The sequence below is a fragment of the Lissotriton vulgaris genome, unplaced genomic scaffold (genome assembly GCF_964263255.1).
Source record: "Lissotriton vulgaris unplaced genomic scaffold, aLisVul1.2 SCAFFOLD_1640, whole genome shotgun sequence".
Classification (NCBI taxonomy): Eukaryota; Metazoa; Chordata; class Amphibia; order Caudata; family Salamandridae; genus Lissotriton; species Lissotriton vulgaris.
In genome coordinates, this window is record NW_028244846.1 from 359458 (window position 1) to 369993 (window position 10536).

A 10536-nucleotide genomic window follows, 5' to 3' on the forward strand; every position below is an offset into this window, starting at 1 on the left:
GGCTCCGCATCGAAAGCAGAATCACATTTAAGGCCCTTTGCTTTTTGCACAAGATCAAGCAGGGGTCAGCCCCAGCTTACCTCCAGTCTCTCGTCCAACTTTACTCTCCTTCCCGCCCTCTCAGATCCTCGTCCCAAGGGAATTTCCTGATTCCACGTTTTAAACTGACAAGAATGGGCGGACGCTCTTTCTCCTGTCTTGGCCCCAAACTGTGGAACTCCCTTCCAGCTCCATTGAAACTTGAACCTTCCCTGACGAAATTCCGTAAAAAACATAAAACCTTACTTTTCCCTCAGTGAAGACTGCCTGGCCCTTATCACCTCTACCTCTAGCTGGCGCCGGGAGACCCCATGTGGGTAGCTGCGCGCATTATAAGTTTAATTACAATACAATACAATACAATACGTTGCACAGCAAACTCTAATGCTAGTTTTTCACACTGCTGGTTTTCGCATACGGATCCTGGTGCACACTCCTGCCTCACGCTGCAAAGCACACACTAATGATAGTTTTTGTACACGGTCCCTGGTGCACGCTCATGTCTCACGCGCATAGCACACTCTAATGCTGGTTTTCACGCACGGATCCTGGTGCACGCTCATGCCTCACTCTGCAAAGCACACACTAATGATAGTTTTTATACACGGTCCCTGGTGCACGCTCATGTCTCACGCGCACAGCACACTCTAATGCTAGTTTTCCTTCATGCTGTTTTTAATGCACAGGTCCTTGTGCACACTTGTGTCTCACGCTACACAGCACACTCTAATGCTGTTTTCCCACATGACTGCTTTTCACGCACTAATTCTGGTGCACGCTATTGCCTCACGCTGCACAGTACACTCTAATGCTGGTTTCCCATATGGCTGGTTTTCAAGCACTGATCCTGGTGCACGCTATTGCCTCACGCTGCACAGCACACTCTAATGCTGGTTTCACACATGGCTGGTTTTCACGCACTGACCCTGGTGCACACTATTGCCTCACGCTGCACAGCACACTCTAATGCTGTTTTCCCATATGGCTGGTTTTCACACACTAATCCTGGTGCACGCTATGGCCTCCCGCTACACAGCACAATCTAATGCTGTTTACCCACATGGCTGGTTTTCACGCACTGATCCTGGTGCACACTATAGCCTCACGCTGCACAGCACACTCTAATGCTGTTTACCCACATGGCTGGTTTTCACGCACTGATCCTGGTGCACACTATTGCCTCACGCTGCACAGTACAATCTAATGCTGTTTTCCCACATGGCTGGTTTTCACGCACTGATCCTGGTGCACACTATTGCCTCACGCTGCACAGTACAATCTAATGCTGTTTTCCCATATGGCTGGTTTTCACGCACTGATCCTGGTGCACACTATTGCCTCACGCTGCACAGCACACTCTAATGCTGTTTTCCCATATGGCTGGTTTTCACGCACTGATCCTGGTGCACACTATTGCCTCACGCTGCACAGTACAATCTAATGCTGTTTTCCCATATGGCTGGTTTTCACGCACTGATCCTGGTGCACACTATTGCCTCACGCTGCACAGTACAATCTAATGCTGTTTTCCCACATGGCTGGTTTTCACGCACTGATCCTGGTGCACACTATTGCCTCACGCTGCACAGCACACTCTAATGCTGTTTTCCCACATGGCTGGTTTTCACGCACTGATCCTGGTGCACGCTATTGCCTCAGGCTGCACAGTACAATCTAATGCTGTTTTCCCATATGGCTGGTTTTCACGCACTGATCCTGATGCACACTATTGCCTCACGCTGCACAGTACAATCTAATGCTGTTTTCCCACATGGCTGGTTTTCACGCATTGATCCTGGTGCGCGCTATTGCCTCACGCTACACAGCACAATCTAATGCTGGTTTCCCACATGGCTGGTTTTCACGCACTGATCCTGGTGAACGTTATTGCCTCACGCTACACAGCACAATCTAATGCTGGTTTTCAAATGAGTTTCTCCTACTGCAGGCAGAACAGGCTTTCCTTTAACATTCAGTGCACCATGCGCGCTTTCACTTTCCAGGCAGCTCGGAACAATGGCAGCCGCTTCTTTGCAAGGAAATAGGTCTCGTATTTACAAGAGTTTGAGCTATTAGCATTGTAAATGAAAATGCTTTTTATTTATGTGTTAATTAGCAAAACAGATAAATAAAATGCATTGTCATTTACAATGTCAATAGCTTAAACTCTCACAAATGCGAGACCTATTGCATTGCAAATGCTTGGTTTTGTTTGCAGTGGAGTAATGAGTTAGAAACCGAGAGTTTGAGCTATTGGCGTTGTAAATGTAAATATTTATGTGTTATAGAGTAGAGTGGGTGTATGCGGTGTGTAGTGGAATTATGTGGCTATCATCCTGATAATGTGAGCATTTAAACCCTTCCGTGCGTCGGACGGCTGGGAGCCATCCGACGTCACGGTGGGCGTGGGCGTCAGATGGCTCCCAGCCGTCCTAGCACCCACCCACGGGGAAGCACTGGTGCCCCCCGTGGGCCGCCCATCTACGTGCCCCCACCGGGGAAAGCAGGAAAAGCCCTTCCCCTGCCTCCCCCACCCCCCTCCCATGTCATCAATGACATCAGCGCGCTGGAAGTCATTTGCTTCCCGCGTGTCGTACAGAGAGGAGGTGAGTTTCTTCTGGTTTGGGGTTGGGAAGGGGCCGTCTTTTAAACAGAGAGGGATCGGGGGAAAGGAAAGGGTTTTCCTTTGCCCTGATGCCTTGTTTGTGCATTCCTGCTGCACGATTGTGTAGTAGGGATGCCCACTAGACACAGGGTAGATTTCACCATTTTTTTTAACTGGCCCACTGGACCACCAGGGAATAACGTGTGGGGAGTGGCTTATTTCTGCAGGTGTAATTTGTTCTTAGGAAGGTTCAATGGGAGAAAAGCCCCAACGTGCCCCTGAACAAGGGATTTCAATTCACGCATTTTGTATTCTGAGCTCAACAGGAACACATTGCTGAGCTCCAAGACACACAGAACAACATCCGGGTACTTACATCTCTGCACAAGGTCGTTTCTAGGAATTTTCTTCAATACTTGTCGTGTGATCTCAGTGGCTGTTTGATCCCTGTAATATTGAATCATAGTCTTCGCCGTATCCATGCGGTCGGCGTTTTCAAGCCGTGATCTTGGGATCTTTACCTGTCCAGGTTCCACAGCGGAGTCTTGGAGCCACGTTTTGAAGAGCTTGAACTCTTGGCCAGCCAGTTCTTCTAAACAACCATAGATCACCTCACTGGCTGTCTCTGGGCTGCTTCCCTGAGCCATTATAAAGCATGAACCTCAGTGCCTGCAATGAAAATGCATCTTTCAGTTGAAGTTAGCTGAGATCTGTCACAGTTAGTTTATGATATGGAGGTCTGATTGGGTTAAGAACATTATGAGCCCCTGCATAGGGTACAGGAGCCCTGAAATCTAATATCATTAAATATAAAGACAGAGCCCAGCCATATTCAGAGTCCTACATTTATTGATCAAGTCATGGCATAATGATAACTGGTGGCGGCTCCTCAGCTAAGGCGGAGGAGCATCACCCCACTACTCATTGAGCAGTGGAAAATAAAATGATAATAACAAGTTGGTATCATTTTATTTTCCTTTGCGACTACTGACGGGGCAGTGCTGGCTCGCCGCAGAGGAAGCATGAGTGGTTTGCACTCCCTCCCTAAGTGCGCATGATGCTTTGACCGGCCCTCTAGGGCCGGCCAGACAGTCGTAGTTGGCATGTTCTCCATTGGGCTGTGTTGCACAGCACCGTAGAGAACATGCCCAGCCCCCCGGCACTCCCTGAGCAGTCAAACAGTCCTCTCAGACCAATCACGATACTGCTCCTGCAGCACCGTGATTGGCTGCCAGAGCCCGGAAGACTGGGTGCTTCCGGTGCAGGCTGCAGGCATCAGTCGGGAAGAAGACAAGAAGACGGAGGAGAGGCGTGCAGTGGAGGCAGCAGGAAAGCAGGCAAGTTGATTTAGATTTTCTTTCAGCCCTCCCCCACCCCAGCACCTCCGTTCAGATGCAGCCGCCACAGCTGATAACCCTACATAGAGTGACAGAGCCCTCCCCCACCCCAGCACCTCCGTTCAGATGCAGCCGCCACAGCTGATAACCCTACATAGAGTGACAGAGCCCTCCCCCACCCCAGCACCTCCGTTCAGATGCAGCCGCCACAGCTGATAACCCTACATAAAATGACAGAGCCCTCCCCGACCCCAGCACCTCCGTTCAGATGCAGCCACCACAGCTGATAACCCTACATAGAGTGACAGAGCCCTCCCCCACCCCACCACCTCCGTTCAGATGCAGCCGCCACAGCTGATAACCCTACATAGAGTGACAGAGCCCTCCCCCACCCCAGCACCTCCGTTCAGATGCAGCCGCCACAGCTGATAACCCTACATAGAGTGACAGAGCCCTCCCCCACCCCAGCACCTCCGTTCAGATGCAGCCGCCACAGCTGATAACCCTACATAGAGCGACAGAGCCCTCCCCCACCCCAGCACCTCCGTTCAGATGCAGCCGCCACAGCTGATAACCCTACATAGAATGACAGAGCCCTCCCCCACCCCAGCACCTCCGTTCAGATGCAGCCGCCACAGCTGATAACCCTACATAAAATGACAGAGCCCTCCCCCACCCCAGCACCTCCGTTCAGATGCAGCCACCACAGCTGATAACCCTACATAGAGTGACAGAGCCCTCCCCCACCCCAGCACCTCCGTTCAGATGCAGCCGCCACAGCTGATAACCCTACATAGAGTGACAGAGCCCTCCCCCACCCCAGCACCTCCGTTCAGATGCAGCCGCCACAGCTGATAACCCTACATAGAGCGACAGAGCCCTCCCCCACCCCAGCACCTCCGTTCAGATGCAGCCGCCACAGATGATAACCCTACATAGAGTGACAGAGCCCTCCCCCACCCCAGCACCCCTGTGAGATGCAGCCGCCACAGCTGATAACCCTACATAGAGTGACAGAGCCCTCCCCCACCCCAGCACGTCCGTTCAGATGCAGCCGCCACAGCTGATAACCCTACATAGAGTGACAGAGCCCTCCCCCACCCCAGCACCCCCGTGAGATGCAGCCGCCACAGCTGATAACCCTACATAGAGTGACAGAGCCCTCCCCCACCCCAGCACCTCCGTTCAGATGCAGCCACCACAGCTGATAACCCTACATAGAGTGACAGAGCCCTCCCCCACCCCAGCACCCCCGTGAGATGCAGCCGCCACAGCTGATAACCCTACATAGAGTGACAGAGCCCTCCCCCACCCCAGCACCTCCGTTCAGATGCAGCCGCCACAGCTGATAACCCTACATAGAGCGACAGAGCCCTCCCCCACCCCAGCACCTCCGTTCAGATGCAGCCGCCACAGCTGATAACCCTACATAGAGTGACAGAGCCCTCCCCCACCCCAGCACCTCCGCTCAGATGCAGCCACCACAGCTGATAACCCTACATAGAGCGACAGAGCCCTCCCCCACCCCAGCACCTCCGTTCAGATGCAGCCGCCACAGCTGATAACCCTACATAGAGCGACAGAGCCCTCCCCCACCCCAGCACCTCCGTTCAGATGCAGCCGCCACAGCTGATAACCCTACATAGAATGACAGAGCCCTCCCCCACCCCAGCACCTCCGTTCAGATGCAGCCGCCACAGCTGATAACCCTACATAGAGCGACAGAGCCCTCCCCCACCCCAGCACCTCCGTTCAGATGCAGCCGCCACAGCTGATAACCCTACATAGAGTGACAGAGCCCTCCCCCATCCCAGCACCCCCGTGAGATGCAGCCGCCACAGCTGATAACCCTACATAGAGCGACAGAGCCCTCCCCCACCCCAGCACCTCCGTTCAGATGCAGCCGCCACAGCTGATAACCCTACATAGAGTGACAGAGCCCTCCCCCACCCCAGCACCTCCGTTCAGATGCAGCCGCCACAGCTGATAACCCTACATAGAGTGACAGAGCCCTCCCCCACCCCAGCACCTCCGTTCAGATGCAGCCCCCACAGCTGATAACCCTACATAGAGTGACAGAGCCCTCCCCCGCCCCAGCACCTCCGTTCAGATGCAGCCGCCACAGCTGATAACCCTACATAGAGTGACAGAGCCCTCCCCCACCCCAGCACCCCCGTGAGATGCAGCCGCCACAGCTGATAACCCTACATAGAGCGACAGAGCCCTCCCCCACCCCAGCACCTCCGTTCAGATGCAGCCGCCACAGCTGATAACCCTACATAGAATGACAGAGCCCTCCCCCACCCCAGCACCTCCGTTCAGATGCAGCCACCACAGCTGATAACCCTACATAGAGCGACAGAGCCCTCCCCCACCCCAGCACCTCCGTTCAGATGCAGCCACCACAGCTGATAACCCTACATAGAGTGACAGAGCCCTCCCCCACCCCAGCACCTCCGTTCAGATGCAGCCGCCACAGCTGATAACCCTACATAGAGCGACAGAGCCCTCCCCCATCCCAGCACCTCCGTTCAGATGCAGCCGCCACAGCTGATAACCCTACATAGAGTGACAGAGCCCTCCCCCACCCCAGCACCTCCGTTCAGATGCAGCTGCCACAGCTGATAACCGTACATAGAGTGACAGAGCCCTCCCCCACCCCAGCACCTCCGTTCAGATGCAGCCGCCACAGCTGATAACCCTACATAGAGTGACAGAGCCCTCCCCCACCCCAGCACCTCCGTTCAGATGCAGCCGCCACAGCTGATAACCCTACATAGAGTGACAGAGCCCTCCCCCACCCCAGCACCTCCGTTCAGATGCAGCCGCCACAGCTGATAACCCTACATAGAGTGACAGAGCCCTCCCCCACCCCAGCACCTCCGTTCAGATGCAGCCGCCACAGCTGATAACCCTACATAGAGTGACAGAGCCCTCCCCCACCCCAGCACCTCCGTTCAGATGCAGCCGCCACAGCTGATAACCCTACATAGAGTGACAGAGCCCTCCCCCACCCCAGCACCTCCGTTCAGATGCAGCCGCCACAGCTGATAACCCTACATAGAGCGACAGAGCCCTCCCCCACCCCAGCACCTCCGTTCAGATGCAGCCGCCACAGCTGATAACCCTACATAGAGTGACAGAGCCCTCCCCCACCCCAGCACCTCCGTTCAGATGCAGCCACCACAGCTGATAACCCTACATAGAGTGACAGAGCCCTCCCCCGCCCCAGCACCTCCGTTCAGATGCAGCCGCCACAGCTGATAACCCTACATAGAGTGACAGAGCCCTCCCCCACCCCAGCACCCCCGTGAGATGCAGCCGCCACAGCTGATAACCCTACATAGAATGACAGAGCCCTCCCCCACCCCAGCACCTCCGTTCAGATGCAGCCCCCACAGCTGATAACCCTACATAGAGTGACAGAGCCCTCCCCCACCCCAGCACCTCCGTTCAGATGCAGCCGCCACAGCTGATAACCCTACATAGAGTGACAGAGCCCTCCCCCACCCCAGCACCTCCGTTCAGATGCAGCCCCCACAGCTGATAACCCTACATAGAGTGACAGAGCCCTCCCCCACCCCAGCACCTCCGTTCAGATGCAGCCGCCACAGCTGATAACCCTACATAGAGTGACAGAGCCCTCCCCCGCCCCAGCACCTCCGTTCAGATGCAGCCGCCACAGCTGATAACCCTACATAGAGTGACAGAGCCCTCCCCCACCCCAGCACCTCCGTTCAGATGCAGCCACCACAGCTGATAACCCTACATAGAGTGACAGAGCCCTCCCCCGCCCCAGCACCTCCGTTCAGATGCAGCCGCCACAGCTGATAACCCTACATAGAGTGACAGAGCCCTCCCCCGCCCCAGCACCTCCGTTCAGATGCAGCCGCCACAGCTGATAACCCTACATAGAGTGACAGAGCCCTCCCCCGCCCCAGCACCTCCGTTCAGATGCAGCCACCACAGCTGATAACCCTACATAGAGTGACAGAGCCCTCCCCCGCCCCAGCACCTCCGTTCAGATGCAGCCGCCACAGCTGATAACCCTACATAGAATGACAGAGCCCTCCCCCACCCCAGCACCTCCGTTCAGATGCAGCCGCCACAGCTGATAACCCTACATAGAATGACAGAGCCCTCACCCACCCCAGCACCCCCGTGAGATGCAGCCGCCACAGCTGATAACCCTACATAGAGCGACAGAGCCCTCCCCCACCCCAGCACCTCCGTTCAGATGCAGCCGCCACAGCTGATAACCCTACATAGAGCGACAGAGCCCTCCCCCACCCCAGCACCTCCGTTCAGATGCAGCCGCCACAGCTGATAACCCTACATAGAGTGACAGAGCCCTCCCCCGCCCCAGCACCTCCGTTCAGATGCAGCCGCCACAGCTGATAACCCTACATAGAGTGACAGAGCCCTCCCCCACCCCAGCACCTCCGTTCAGATGCAGCCGCCACAGCTGATAACCCTACATAGAGTGACAGAGCCCTCCCCCGCCCCAGCACCTCCGTTCAGATGCAGCCACCACAGCTGATAACCCTACATAGAGTGACAGAGCCCTCCCCCACCCCAGCACCTCCGTTCAGATGCAGCCGCCACAGCTGATAACCCTACATAGAATGACAGAGCCCTCCCCCACCCCAGCACCTCCGTTCAGATGCAGCCGCCACAGCTGATAACCCTACATAGAATGACAGAGCCCTCACCCACCCCAGCACCCCCGTGAGATGCAGCCGCCACAGCTGATAACCCTACATAGAGCGACAGAGCCCTCCCCCACCCCAGCACCTCCGTTCAGATGCAGCCGCCACAGCTGATAACCCTACATAGAGCGACAGAGCCCTCCCCCACCCCAGCACCTCCGTTCAGATGCAGCCACCACAGCTGATAACCCTACATAGAGTGACAGAGCCCTCCCCCACCCCAGCACCCCCGTGAGATGCAGCCGCCACAGCTGATAACCCTACATAGAGTGACAGAGCCCTCCCCAACCCCAGCACTCCGTTCAGATGCAGCCGCCACAGCTGATAACCCTACATAGAGTGACAGAGCCCTCCCCCACCCCAGCACCTCCGTTCAGATGCAGCCGCCACAGCTGATAACCCTACATAGAGTGACAGAGCCCTCCCCCACCCCAGCACCTCCGTTCAGATGCAGCCGCCACAGCTGATAACCCTACATAGAGTGACAAAGCCCTCCCCCGCCCCAGCACCTCCGTTCAGATGCAGCCGCCACAGCTGATAACCCTACATAGAGTGACAGAGCCCTCCCCCACCCCAGCACCTCCGTTCAGATGCAGCCACCACAGCTGATAACCCTACATAGAGTGACAGAGCCCTCCCCCGCCCCAGCACCTCCGTTCAGATGCAGCCGCCACAGCTGATAACCCCACATAGAGTGACAGAGCCCTCCCCCACCCCAGCACCTCCGTTCAGATGCAGCCGCCACAGCTGATAACCCTACATAGAGTGACAGAGCCCTCCCCCGCCCCAGCACCTCCGTTCAGATGCAGCCACCACAGCTGATAACCCTACATAGAGTGACAGAGCCCTCCCCCACCCCAGCACCTCCGTTCAGATGCAGCCGCCACAGCTGATAACCCTAAATAGAGTGACAGAGCCCTCCCCCACCCCAGCACCTCCGTTCAGATGCAGCCACCACAGCTGATAACCCTACATAGAGTGACAGAGCCCTCCCCCACCCCAGCACCTCCGTTCAGATGCAGCCGCCACAGCTGATAACCCTACATAGAGTGACAGAGCCCTCCCCCGCCCCAGCACCTCCGTTCAGATGCAGCCACCACAGCTGATAACCCTACATAGAGTGACAGAGCCCTCCCCCACCCCAGCACCTCCGTTCAGATGCAGCCGCCACAGCTGATAACCCTACATAGAGTGACAGAGCCCTCCCCCACCCCAGCACCTCCGTTCAGATGCAGCCGCCACAGCTGATAACCCTACATAGAGTGACAGAGCCCTCCCCCACCCCAGCACCTCCGTTCAGATGCAGCCGCCACAGCTGATAACCCTACATAGAATGACAGAGCCCTCCCCCACCCCAGCACCTCCGTTCAGATGCAGCCCCCACAGCTGATAACCCTACATAGAATGACAGAGCCCTCCCCCACCCCAGCACCCCCGTGAGATGCAGCCGCCACAGCTGATAACCCTACATAGAGCGACAGAGCCCTCCCCCACCCCAGCACCTCCGTTCAGATGCAGCCGCCACAGCTGATAACCCTACATAGAGCGACAGAGCCCTCCCCCACCCCAGCACCTCCGTTCAGATGCAGCCGCCACAGCTGATAACCCTACATAGAGCGACAGAGCCCTCCCCCACCCCAGCACCTCCGTTCAGATGCAGCCGCCACAGCTGATAACCCTACATAGAGCGACAGAGCCCTCCCCCACCCCAGCACCTCCGTTCAGATGCAGCCGCCACAGCTGATAACCCTACATAGAGTGACAGAGCCCTCCCCCACCCCAGCACCTCCGTTCAGATGCAGCCGCCACAGCTGATAACCCTACATAGAGTGACAGAGCCCTCCCC

General features: G+C 56.3%; 1 protein-coding gene across 3 annotated transcripts in view; it reads right to left on the minus strand.

Moving 5' to 3' along the window:
- The window catches only part of LOC147666706 (lysozyme g-like), a 44257-nt gene extending 40949 nt beyond the window's left edge, over positions 1 to 3308 (minus strand). For all 3 annotated transcript variants that reach the window (XM_086948949.1, XM_086948948.1, XM_086948947.1), the window contains exon 1: positions 3021 to 3308. In XM_086948949.1, the coding sequence (XP_086805075.1) occupies positions 3021 to 3291 (271 nt within the window). In that variant the 5' untranslated portion in view covers positions 3292 to 3308. The remainder of the gene's footprint in view (positions 1 to 3020) is intronic.
- Positions 3309 to 10536: the final 7228 nt, after the last annotated feature.